Raw genomic sequence first — 13,442 nt, forward strand, 5'->3', positions numbered from 1 at the left:
GAGGTACTATGGGAGGCAGGGTTGTGTGTGTGTGTCCGTTGAAATTACTCTTGGCTTGTATTTTAGGACAACATTAGTGACATCCCCTCCCCACAGCACATACACACACATACATAAGTGTACAAACGCATTCACACACACAGTCCTGCTGAGCTGCCTCAGAACTTAATAAATAAATAAATAAATAAATAAGAATCAGAAAGTTAACTTCATAAAATTCAGGCTTCATATCTGTAGCCCAAATTGAGGGGGAAGTGGAGGCCAGGGAGCTGAGGTTTATTGCTACTCCCCCAGCATCCAATGGGAGGTGTAAGAAGACACCCAAGGCCCTTCCAATTCTTAAGTTCTTTTGGTCCATGGTCTGCACCCAAGTCCCATCCCCCAGCATAACCACATGCCCTATGGTTTCTCCAGGGCTGGCTATTGTCAATGTAGGTACCCAGGGCATAGGCAGGGGAAATGAGGGGGCAGGCAGAAAGCCTTTTTATAGAGCCCCTGGAGCAGGGAAGAGGAAGGGCCCCTCACTAACACTGGGGGAGAAGGATGGAGTTAAGCCCTCTCTTGTGCAAAGTCAAGGATGGGGAGTAGAGCTTCATCCCAAAACTGAGATGAAGGCGCCTTCCCTGTAGTCCCTGCCCACGAGGTTCACACACATGCACACACACACACATACACACACAGCTAAGACACCAAACACAGGGGGATGGGGAGCAGGTGGTAAGGGGTCTGGAGGCCAGGGTAGCAGGGCAGGGAGGGGAAAGGAGGAGCTGTTGGTCTCACAGTGTGCCTGCCACCCCTGAATCCCCAGAGATCCCCTCACTGCAGTACCTGGCCCCGGGTCTCAGGCAACTTCAGGGCCAGAGAACTGCCGAGGGCAAGAGCAGCTGAGGCAAAGAGGATAGGGGCAGCCTTGGTGATTCCCACAAAGGATGTGAAGATGCTGATCCCCAGCACAGCTGCCAGCTTGCATAGAGCATTCAAGAAGCCGAAGGCTGTGGTCCTGCTCAGGAGATCCCCCAGCACAGCACGAAGGGACCCAGCCCAGGATCGAGGTCAGAGCCAAAGGGGCACAGGAAGAGACAAACGATTTGAGGAGGGACAGGTGGATGGGTGGGGAAGTGAAGGTGAGATGGCAGCAGTATAAAAGGGAAGAATAGAGAGATCAAAGAGGTGAGAGAGGTGCACCAGAAATGTAAATAAATTGGGAGAAGAGAGGGGAGAGGAGACCAAAGAATGAGATTAATAGTTAGAATTTTAAGGAATAGATATAAAAGCTATCAACTTTTTAAAAAAGGAAACTCAATGACAATCCCTAAGAATGCTTTTCCCATTCAGACCCCCATCCTGACCTCTTTCTTTCCCTGCCTTAAAATCCTAAACCTACTGCCCCGCCACACTCCAACTACCTCTTGTCGGAGGGGTAGAGTTCGACAGTCAACACGTCCAGCGCGTTCCAGGATGCAATGCTGACCCCCCCAAAAAGGCAGAGCAGAGCAATCATGGCTGACTCGCTGTTCCCAAAAGACAGGAAGAAGCAGGAGACGCAGGACATCACGCTGGAGCCAGCTAGAGCCGGGAGAGGAGTAAGCAGCATGAGCCTGAACACAAGGAAGCTTATCCACCCCCACCTTGTCCCATCAGCTAGCTTTAAGAGCAGCCCAGGGGGAGACTTTTTCCCAAAATGCCCAAATGGAAAGCTTTTCACTCATTCTCAACCACCCTTATAATTACATTTTTATTAATAACACCCATAACAACCATTTATTCAATGCCAGCTTTGGGCCAAGCAACGGTATTTCACATGCATTAACAATGCATCAATCCTCTAAGGCAGGTACTATTATTCCCAATTTGCACATGAGACAACTGAGGCTCATATAGGTTAAATCACTTGTCCAAGGTCTCCTGGTAAGTGGTAGAGCTGAGATTCAAAACCTAGGACTTGAAAGCTTACGCCTTTAACCACTTACTATTCTGCCTACCCACCAAAGAAGCTGCCATACTAGGGTCTGCTCCAACCTACAGTCACCACGAAACAGAGAGAGAGAACCTTCTCCAGCCAAGTTCTTCCACAGCCCAAGGTAAGAAGTCTGTTGACAACCTTCCCCCACTCTCAGATTGCCAATCAGTTCTCTTCCACCACCACCCGACCTCTTTCCCCCCGTACCAAGCATGCGGAGTCTGCCGATCTTGTCCATGAGCAGAGCAGAAACGATATTCCCAGGAAGCACAGCCAGCGTCCCCAAGAAGCTGACGAAGTACACCATATAGGCTCCTTCACCAGTCCCTGTGACATCTAGCGGACAGCCTTCCTTGTTGTGCAGGAATGTGCTGTTCACCAGACGGCTGTTCACAAACTTGTACTCAAACAGGTCTGGGGGTGAAGGCCAAGACAGGCAGGCAGTCATTAGAAAAGATGAGAGGGAGGCAGCTACTGTTTATGGCTCAGGGCTCTGCCTTTGTAGGGTGCAGCAGTGGGGGCTCTCAAAATGATTCACAGCAGTCATTAGAAAACATTAAATAATATCGTCATAGGAGCTAGGAGCCTTTCTAATAGGAAATGACCATAGTGTAGCAAGTGAAGCAGTGTGGCTAATTCCCAGGTGTTCTAACTAATTGTCTTTGTTTCTTATTCATTCCTTTTGTCCACACCCTAGCAGACTACAAGTAGTGGTAAGTGCCATGACTTTAGGAAATATCAGCAAAATATTAAAAACAACTTTAAAAGTCCTATCCATTATTTTTCCCTACGAGGTGAGAAATGCTCACGTAGTACACCACTGAAAGGTGAGAAACCTCAGTCTAACTCAAAACTAGCACTTCAAGTGCATATAGTTTGAGAATCACTGTAAAAGAAATGCATTAACTCAATGACTCCCAACTTTTTCCCAAAATATATCCCTTTTATTATTTTTCTTTTTCCCAAAGACTCTGTTTTGAAGATTTTCACCCTCTGCAAAAGGACATTAATATTATCACACTATGTTGTTATAATTCCAGCCAAAGGCAAAGAACCTTAGTTGGGGGTGGGGGAGGGGAGGGAGCAGCGGTTGGGTCAAATATTCTGGCTATCCCAGGAAAATATTCAATTTCCATGAAATTTTCAGAATTATTGGTGTTAGCTAAAAAGCCTCCACGTTGCCTTCTTCCAGGGGTCCAGAGATATCAGGTTGAAAACCCTGAGCTAGTAAATAAGAAATGTCCTTCTCCCCCTTCTCAATGTTCACCCAGTCCTTTCACCTAACACCCACCAGTCACCCCATCTTACCAGTGTTATAGAACACAGTGTTGATGAATGTGCAGTTCCGGAAAAACGTGTTGCTGGATGTGACATCTTCAAAATAACACTCTTCAAATAGGGAATCCTCAAAGGACACTGACTTCAGACGGAGCCCAATGAACCTGTAAGGCCAGAATGATGAGAGATACACCGCCCTCATCCTCAATAATCTCATCTGAGACCCAGTCCCTTAGTGAAATCATGGGAACTGTAACATGGAGGAGAAAACATAGCTGTTTTCCTCAAAGATCCTTGTTTCAAACTCATAAAGAAAGAGTAGAGTTTAAAGGTCTCCACATACTTGTCATTGAAGTACTGCCCTCCTCGGTGGATCTGATTCTCCAGTGTGAAGTTAAAAGTCACATGTTCTACACGCTCCCCAGGGAACACTTTGGTACGGGCTGCATAATCCACTGCCTGGAGATGGCGGATCATGTCGGGAAACCAGACTGTCAGGCCATAGTAGCTAAAGAGTCAAGGGCAATGGAATCAGACAGGGTTCTGGGATCACACCCAGACAGTCCAGGGTGAGGGGGAAATGGAGACGTCAGCCCAGTCATGACCTTGCTCCTCTAGCCTCATCTCTCACCACTCCTCCCTTCACCAACTGCTATGGTTCTGATGAATTTTAGATTCTTCTTACTCATCCACCATACTCGTCTTGCTTTTCCCTCTACCTAAAACATTCTTCCCCACTCTACCCTTGGCATACTACCTCACATTCATCTTTCAGAACTTAGATTCCATTCCTAAGTCTAGAGCAGGAAGCCCTCCTACGTGCTGCCATAGTACTTTGTAATCTCTTCCCTACCCCGCCATTGTAACACTCAACACACATCACTATAACCAGTTTTGTCTAGCTTCCTGACCAAAATATAAACTCTGTGAAGACTGAGGCCACATCTATTTTATTTGCTAGGCACAGTGCCTAGCAAAAAATAGATACTCAGTACTGGTCAGCTAAAATACAAGTTTCCTGAATACATGAAGTAGAAGGATGGGATGGAGGACATAGGCAACATGAATAACACTTCCCCTAGTTATTCTTGCCATTTATTTCCATCATCCTCACCTCTTTCCCAATCTACGTACTACCACATCCCATCACTCTCACCTACCCCCTCACCTAAATGACATGGTGAACCACACACCCATCATCATCAGGGTGATGCGTCGGTATTCCGGACTAAAACAGGAAAGGAAATTCCCCCAGACCTAGACAGGACAGAACAAAGTTAGATCATGACTATACTTCTTTGTAGCACCCACAGATCCCAGTTTTGCTACCTTACCACCTTCCTTCACTTCACCCATCACTCCTCTAGGTGCAAACTCCACCTTCCAATTCACCTCTTCTCCTCCCTGCTCTTCACCTCTCACTACTTTCTCTCCATCATCCAATCCCTCATTACCTGGCCTCCCAGACTCAAGGCCCGAACTCCCCAGCGCTGGTACCAGGTCCCTGTGTCTGACTGGATCTCAATCAGCTCATCTTCCTGATGAATTGTCTTAATATGGGTTACCTAGGATCAAGAAAACAAGCCAGTAGTCACACAATCTGCATTTCCCAACCCCTTCCAGATGCCTCAGTTTTCATGCAGTAGCAAACTAGGAAGCAGAGGTGGCTATGATACTGACACCCCAATGAGATGTCTAGGAAGGTGGGGGCATCTGGAATCTAGAAAGGAGCAGGTGGAGTCTAGGGGCTTAGAGATGTAAGTGGGGAAGGCTGTGGCTTACTGAAAACACTCGCTCTGGATGCCCCTTGGCTCGCATGTTGGTGTCATGAACTTGCTTCAACACCATCCAGGCCTCATCATGCTTTCCATTCTAGAGTCACAAACACAACCCCCATATCCAGGTCAGCCCTTCCCTGACCCAGGGTTACAGATGCCCTCTCCTTCCAACATGGCCTCTGGAATCAGATAAAAAATAGCATCCACCCTTCAACCCCACTACCAACCCCTGACCTATAGGCACATGCATCTGAAAGAGCCCCAAGCTTGGGTATAGTAAAATATAGTCAGACTTGAGCAAGAGTGAGATTGAATTCAGGGTACAAATACAAGCACAGGTTCTAAGGATCCTCTGGTGCAATGGAGAGAGAAAACTAATGACAAGGGAAATCTGATAGGCAAGCAAGCATGTAGTCAGAGGGGAAGGAGCAGCATTCTAACCCTGTTGGACCACACAAAGTTGGAAAGGGAAGGGCAGGAAATGGGAATTCCTCTTGAACTCTAAAATCAGGGATTAGACCAGGCCCTTGTCTGCAAAGTCTTAAGCCACCATGGTTGAGCAGGTCCTCTAATTACTCTTCCCACAGAACTCCTTGGGAGATAAAATCCAAGACAAAAGAAGCAAAATAAAGTCCCCCAGAATAAGGCCCTGTGAGAAAGGAGGGTAGCTACACAAGATCAGACCAAACCCTCAGTGGGTATTTGAAGACAGGAGGCTCTGCTTCCTGCCTTCCTTTAGTCCAGCCCCAGTCCCAGTCCCATTCACCTCCAGGAAGAAGCGGGGGCTCTCAGGCTGCGTGGTCAGAGCCCCGATGGCAAACACAGATGGAAAGGCGCAGACGAGGACAAAGACCCTCCAGCTATGGAACTGGTAAGCAGAGCCCATCTGAAAACTCCACCCTAGTAGAAACAAGAGTACAGCTGTCAGTAGAGAGTTCACCACAGGAAAGAAGGAAGAGAGTCTGGACTGGATTCCCTGGGAGCTGCTCACCATAGTGGGGAATGATGGCCCAGGCCATAGCTGCTGCGTACACTCCACCAATCATCCAAAACATGCAGAGCCAGCTCAAGTGCTCCCCACGCTTCTCCTGCGCCAGAAACTCCGAGAAATAGGAGAAGACAATGGGGATAGATCCTCCAATCCTGGAGGACATTTTAAGAATTCAGCATTAGATAGTGGCCATCTTTCCGACTCCCTACCCCAGTTTTAGACCTTCTATCTTCCACACTATGCCCTACAAGCTCCTTTCTCCCCATTACCACCAGTCATCAAGCACCCATCCTTGGAATCATGGGAAATAGACAGACAAGTTTCAGGGAACAAACATCAAATCTTGAAGCTGACTACAGAGTTTAAAGGGAAGGGAGATAATTACAGAAGACAGATTAAAAAAAAAACAAAAAAACTTCAGAGGCAAAGGAGACAGAGGACAGGTAATCTAAGAGCAGGTTCACAAAGTGCTTTGAGACAAGTCAAAATGGGAGTGTATGCAGGTAGGTGACTGAAGAAATGGGAGGGAGAGGAGGGGTTCAAAACTTCAGAGTTTGACAAGGTCTGTTGTCAAATCCAGAAAATATGTAGACTGGGAATTGAATAACTTTAGGGTCCATAGCAACCCAGGGGTGAGGCTGATATTCACTAGGCCTCTTCATGAAGGCATGCTCAGAAATGAAACTAGAAGGTCAGGTGCAGAACTTAGGAAGGGCCCTTCAGGACAGATTGCAGACAGGATCTGGATGGGGAATGGTGGAGGGAAGGAGGAAATTCATCCATTTAACTCACACATATATTTGGTGCACCTAGAGATATACCAGTGACCAAGACACAATTCTGCCCTCAAGGGGCTTAGGATGTGGTCACTCACCCAACACCAGAAAGGAGGCGGCAGAAGAGGAAAGTGCCATAACCCTGGACGAAAGATGAGAAAAAGGCGAAGACACTGTTGACTGAGAGTGAGATGAGTAGACACTGTCTCCGACCTAGCCGGTCAGCCAGACCCCCCCAGAGGAAGGCTCCCACCATCATGCCCAGGTAGACGATGAGACCTGGAAGGAGGAAAGCAGAATAGAGGGGTATGAACAGAACATCTCAATTCTTCCACCTGCTGAGCATTCACAGTGAGCTGAAACTGCAGCAAAATGGATCAAGGATCTGAAGGACTTCTAGAAGCTAAGTATCCATAGATGAGAGTGAGAGGCTAGATGGTATGAGCAAATACTATCTCTGAAGGCTAGGGTTGCAAAGAAAAGAAAAGCAGATACAGGAGAACCCCAAACCCCTCTTCTTTCCCTGTCTCTGTCTGTCTGTCTCTCACTCGCGCTCTCTCACTCTCGCGCTCTCTCTGTCTCTCTCTCTCTCTCACACACACACACAATACTCTCATCACCAGCTCACCGGAACTGAGGACTGACTCTGCCTAGATTCCTAGGCACTCCCAGTGTCACCTCTATTCTCCCCAAATTGATGCCCTCAAAGCAGCAGGTCACTCTCCATTCTATGAAGAAAGGACTCCAATCCCCCCAGTCCTCCCACACCAACCACCCACTGCCATTGAGTTGATTCTGCTTCCTAGCAACCCTATGTAGGGTTTTCAAGGAAACAGAAAGTCTTCATCTTTCTCCTGGAGCAACTGGTGTGTTTACTGCCAACCTTGGAATTAGCAGTCTAGTGCTTTTCCTACAGCACCACCAGGACCTGTCAATAAGTTCCCAATAAAATCCATCCTTTACTCTCTGGTCCCAACACTTAAGGTCCTCAGATTCCTCCATTTCTTAACTCCTTCATAAAATCAAAGTTGGAATTGATTGTCTACTCTTTACCCATGCCCAAGTCAAGCTCCAGAGAGAAGGGACCTATCCAGTATTCCATAGCAACTTGACAGCAAAGCAAGGCCTAGATCCTTTCTCAGTGAGTCTAGGAGTTCCTCCTTTAGGGTCCCCATCAGAAACGGCCATCAGGAACTACTCCCAAGGCTCCAATTAGAGCAAATGTATCCAGCTTCTCTGGTTAAAAACCTAGGATTCTTCCCTACCCCAAACTGATCCTTTGCCACACCATTATTTTCTTTTTGTTCCCCAGTGAAGAAAAGGGAATAGGGTAACAATAGGGAAGGCTATGAAGAAACATTAAATGGTGATCCATCCCACCATAGCTTCCTCCTGGGGAACTAACAAAGACCACCACCAACCATCTTTCCAAATCCCAGCCCAGTTGTTCTCCCAGGTCCCTTTCACACACAACTTCAATATGATTCAACCTTAAGAGGAAGGTATATAGGAGGGGATAGTATTGAAGGGAACCCTGAACACTTTGGGGACAAGATCCTAAGGAGCAGTTCTCAGGAGAAAGGGTGTGGCCAGAGTTTGGAGCAAGACAGGGCTGGAGTGCTCCCCACCCCCCCCCACCCCACCCAGTGTGTCTTACCCAGCATGCCCTTGTTGGAGTCAGACAGGCACATGTCCTTCTCAGCACTTGGCAGCACAAAGCCCACCACGAAGACCTCAACACCGTCAGCCATCAATGCCAGACCAAGCACGAAATAGAGTGTCCACTGAAAGCGACCATGGCCACATTCCCGTAGGATGGCCTCATACTGCTGGGCCAGTTCTTCCCGCTCTTTCCGCAACTGTGCCTCTCCCCGGCCTCCAGGAGGACCCTCCCCATCACCCACACCCCCCCTCACTCCAGCCAGGGGTGCCCCATCTGCCATCCGCTCGCCTTTGCCCCCAGACTCTGCCCGGGGGATACCCTGATATTCCCCCTCATAGATTTCATCATCCTCATCATGGCCCTCAGTGGCATCGCTGGATGCACCACCTTCCTCCTCATCCTGAGTCCCTTCCCCACGGTAATAGCCATCAGCTGGGGCAGGGTAGTCATCGTCATCATCATCCTCTTCAAAGCGGGAGTAGGATCTGCGGGAATATTCATCCTGGACTCTATCTAGACCCTTCACCACCTTCTTGGTCGCATGCTTCTTGACTTCCTTGGCAATGTCTTTGGCCCCACGGATGAAAGCTGCCCGGTCTCGGAAGCCCTCTTCCATGATCAGGCTTTGGGGCACTTCACCAGATCTTCCCCACAACCCCTTGCTCCTGATTCAGCTGAAGAACTTGTGGAATCAGAAGGATCTTTCCCCACAGTATGTAGAGGAAGAGTAGGTGAGAATCTTCAGGCACCAAATAAAATGAAATAGGACCTGTTCACTGAGTGTCTATGTGAAGAAAGAAGGAAGGAGAGGAGCTTTGGCTTACACCTAATTCAATTGAATGAGAGGGGAAGGGAAAAGGGTAATGGGGGAAAGGAAGGGGAAGGGGAGCCAAGTGGGCGAGTCTAAGCTGAGGAGCCAGGGTAACTCAGGAAGGGCTGCACACTTCTTTCCAGGAGCCTCTAGAAACCTAGAAAAACATAAGAAGGAGAAAAGAAAATCATAAAGCTGAAAGTGGTGAAGGTCAGTATAGAGTCCAGGTCCGTGGGATCTGCTCAAGAGTCATGGTCCACCTGTGCAAAGCCCTTCTCTAGAGTCCCTGCCCCACATCAAATTCAGACCCTTTGCTTTACTACCAACATGCAAAAACTGAAACAGGAAATATGAGAAACCAGAAGTCTTACTCAAGTCTAGTACCTTATTAGGGGTGGAGCTTAGAATGTATAGAAGGACAATGTGTAGACGTCAACCTGTTGCCTTCAGTTCACTGATGGCATCTGAAAATGAGATTTCACTGTCTTTCCATCAGATTTTATGTTTATAGGCCCCATAAGAAGGGACTTTCTACTAGCATAGCCTAGGGAACAAAAGCTCAGTTTCCAGAGCCAAGCCAATTTGGTTTACCTTCCTGCTTTACCACTTACAAGGTAAGTGAGTACAAGCATGTTTCTGATCATTCACACCTCAATCTCCCCTTATTTGTAAAGGAGAAAGTAAAGATTAAACAAGATAATGCATATACATTCCTTATAATACCTGGCACATAAAAGTGATTGATAAATATTAGCTATTACTCTTTGGCAATGTAAGTTAGGCATTGGGCTGGTAACTATAAGGTCAGAGGCTCAAACCCACCAGCCACTCCTCAGGAGAAAGATGAGGCTATCTGCTTCCGTAAAGATTTATAGTCTCAGAAACCCAACATAGGGTCCCTATGAGTCTGATTCAACTCAGTGATGGTAGGTATTATTTTTATGGTGATATAATAAAGTGAGATGTCTTATACTCCTTCACAAAAGGTCTCTAAATTCTCTTTAGGCAGAAAAGTACACTAACAAGAAGACAGCCAGATTCAGAGCAAAGCACATGACAAATAAGTTGAAATCCCAGCTCTGCCACATACTAACTGATCTTGGGGAGGTTACTTAGCCTCCCTAAACTTCAGTGTCATATTTTAATTGAGAATAATCCCCTTTTCTCAGAGTTTGTGTGAGGATTTAATTTCAGTAGATAGTCTATAAATGTTTACTTCATTTCTTCCTATTAGATTAAAAGATGTGAAGAAGCAGGAAGCAGTAAGACACAGCAAGGGGTCATACTTGAATACTATTGCCCAATATTACTTCAAAATGGTCTCAAGACCCCTCTGTGTTCAAACTAATTCTAGCAGTTGGGCCCACATTATCTTCCTCCAGACAAACAAGAGAAAGGCCAAAAAAGGGAGACCTAGAACCTGAATAAAATGGAAAAGAGAGAAGATCCAAAACTGGGGAATAGGGGCTAAGTGTCTGCTGTCACCTTGCTTCAGGATATCATACATGGGCCCCTGTCACTGGTGGGTGTGGGAATAGAAATAACTGATCAAACTCATGTTTCCAACATGAGGATCTGAGGTCTGTAGTCAAACCTCATTCCTCCAGGGCCTCCCTTCTTAATCCCTCTAATCCTTTCAGCTTCTCCTCCAGAAGCCAAAGAAAAAGGAGTCCACAAATACCGCATTGCGTAGGAAGCTAGTGTAGCATGAAGGGGGCCTAGGGTCTCCCCTCAAAAAAGACATTCTCCAGAGGGGAGCATAAGAGAACCTCCTTCCTTCATAAAGGCAGAGAAAGTAGGACTAGATTCTGATCAGAGATCATTCCCCTAAAAATATCCTGCTTCATTCGGTTCCTACCCATTCAGTGCTTTCATTAAATGTGTGTGTATGTCTCTCTCTCTTACACACATACACACACACATGCACAAACACAGTAAACCCGGTAGCAATGAGTGGGTAGTGCTGTGTATCTCAGAGAGACATTAGCAAACAAAGCCTTGTCCTCTCAGGACAGATGTGGACAGTGGGCCATGTGATCAGAATCAGTGACACCACCCCCCATGTCACCGTCTTTCTTTTTTGGTTCAGGTCCCAAATCATCCCCCATCAGAGGGTACTGTGGAATCCCCTCAGTACCTGACAATTTGCTTCCATTCTTCCCCAAACCAAAATCCTGAAGGGAAGGAGATGGACCGAACAGTAGCCATATCCTCTGACAGTTAACATTATTTACCCCTGAAAGGTACATGTAGGGTAGAGAAGGCCACCATAGCCACAGCAGGATATAATGGCCAAGCTTCCCCAGGGCTAACAAGCCCAGGAGGTCAAGGAGAGAGAGAAAGAAGACAAATTTCTTGAGCTGGTGAGGAAATAGTGCTATTTTTAGCCCCAAAATCAGCACAGGGTGGCTAAGCCTGTAGGAGAAAGATAAAATTTGGAGAGGTGGAGGTTAAAGGAGACAAGATTCCGGGTTACATGGCCTTTTAAGACTGTCTGACTTCATTTGACCAGAAAAATGTGCCCAGAAGAGAATCTGTAGAGGATGAAGAGGGCCAGGGAACTCCTGATCAATAAGAGGAGGATCCAGAAGCGCCCCCTCCCCCAGATTTTGGGACCCACACTCATCCCCAGTCCACCCTAACTCAGGTGACAAGGTCATCGAGATTCAATCACCTATCAAAATCTTCTCAGGATGGGGAGGGAGTGGTGGCAGAAAGGGGAAGGAGATGCAACAGCGAGCGCCGTTCCACATTACAGAAAAATGATGGAGCCTCAGTCCCCACCCCAGGGCTACCTAGGCTTCGACACATCCCACATCCTACCTCAGGCTTAGGGAAATGGGAGCACCCACAGTCTGAGAAGGAAAAAACGTGTCAGCTGAGAATGCACACGAAGGAATTTGAAAAGGCAGAGACTCAGGGAGAGACTTCCACACGCACAGACACAGGGACCGCCCCTACCAGAATTTGTGACGCCCCTTCCCCCCACCTCGCCTCTGCTCTGGTATAAGAACCCCTAGAATTAACTAAATCGCTTCTCTGAGAGACCCCCTACCTTTGTCTTGCTGCTGGACAAGTGCCCATCATCACTCGACACCCCTTCCCTCCACCCCTGAGCAACGGCCTCGAGCCCCCGCCATTCGTGCCCCCAACCTTATCCACCCAGTATTACCATTCCTCATTTCTCTTCCCCTCTCCTTCATCTTCCCCTCCCTCCTTCACTGCCTTTCCCTCCACCCCCAGTCCAAAAGAGCAGACTGAGGCAGCATCCGTTCCCTGGCCTCAGCCAAGGTCATTAATCATTCATCCAGGCGAGGGTCGGGGTGGGAGGAAATACAAGGTGAGGAAGGGGTTGGAATTACAGGGAAGCTCATCCTACCTAACAGCCCCCAAGCCGAGGAGGGTAGTGGGGACTCAGGTAAGGGTAAGGTAAAGAAAAATACCCTTCCTATCCCTTCCGTCACATACAAAATATAGTGTGTGTGTGTGTGTGTGTGTTTCCATATATGTGTGTGTGTGTGTGTATGTATATATATATATATATATCCACAGCAACTAAAATAAATCTCCATCTCCAAACCTCTACCAACCCCCCTCATCCCTAGAGCGGGGACGGTCACCCTCCCCACAAGCAAAGCATCGGAGGATAAAATGGCTGCAAGGTAAGGAAGGATGTTTCTGCTAGGGGCGGGAGGAGGTGAGAAACTGAAAGACGGGTCTCACCTGGGCTGGGTCCCCCGGGTAAGGGAATCCCGGGTGAGGCGGGGGTCCGGGCCTCGGGGCTGAGGCGGCAGCAGCGACTGCTTCGGGTACCAGGGGAAGCGGCAATGCAGACCAGCCCCCCCACACACAATCCGGCCCCGCCTCCGCCCCCCCACCCCCCCGCGCGCCGCTGAGCTTCGGGAGAGACCATTGTTGGGGGGCGGGAGGGGGGGAGAGGATGGGGAGGGACTCCAAGCTCCGGAAAGAAACAAGGAAGGGTCTAAGGGAGTTTGTCACAGGGACAGCTGGAGATGACACATAACCCTTCCCTGCCCCTTCCTAGTAAAATGTGAAAGGAACGAAGGAAAGGCAGAGCTTGTGATACTAAGAAAACAAGTGGAAGGCAGAAAGGGAGGTGGTGAATGGGTCAGCCTCTTTCTTAGCACCCCAGTCCCAGTATGGCAGGACCCACGAATTTCAAGG

General features: G+C 48.0%; 1 protein-coding gene across 1 annotated transcript; it reads right to left on the reverse strand.

The window, feature by feature from the left end:
- Positions 1–648: 648 nt before the first annotated feature.
- SV2A (synaptic vesicle glycoprotein 2A) lies at positions 649–13,074 on the reverse strand. The gene is made up of 13 exons (XM_006861351.1): positions 12,981–13,074; positions 8,441–9,414; positions 6,882–7,062; positions 6,008–6,159; positions 5,783–5,916; positions 5,021–5,110; positions 4,693–4,803; positions 4,407–4,495; positions 3,582–3,746; positions 3,269–3,402; positions 2,168–2,374; positions 1,407–1,566; positions 649–1,000 (listed from the first exon to the last, which is right to left on the reverse strand). The coding sequence occupies exons 2-13, from the start codon at positions 9,060–9,062 to the stop codon at positions 817–819; spliced, it is 2,229 nt and encodes a 742-aa protein (XP_006861413.1). The 5' UTR covers positions 9,063–9,414; positions 12,981–13,074; the 3' UTR covers positions 649–816.
- Positions 13,075–13,442: the final 368 nt, after the last annotated feature.

Source organism: Chrysochloris asiatica, unplaced genomic scaffold (assembly GCF_000296735.1).
Source record: "Chrysochloris asiatica unplaced genomic scaffold, ChrAsi1.0 scaffold00042, whole genome shotgun sequence".
NCBI classification, from domain to species: Eukaryota; Metazoa; Chordata; class Mammalia; order Afrosoricida; family Chrysochloridae; genus Chrysochloris; species Chrysochloris asiatica.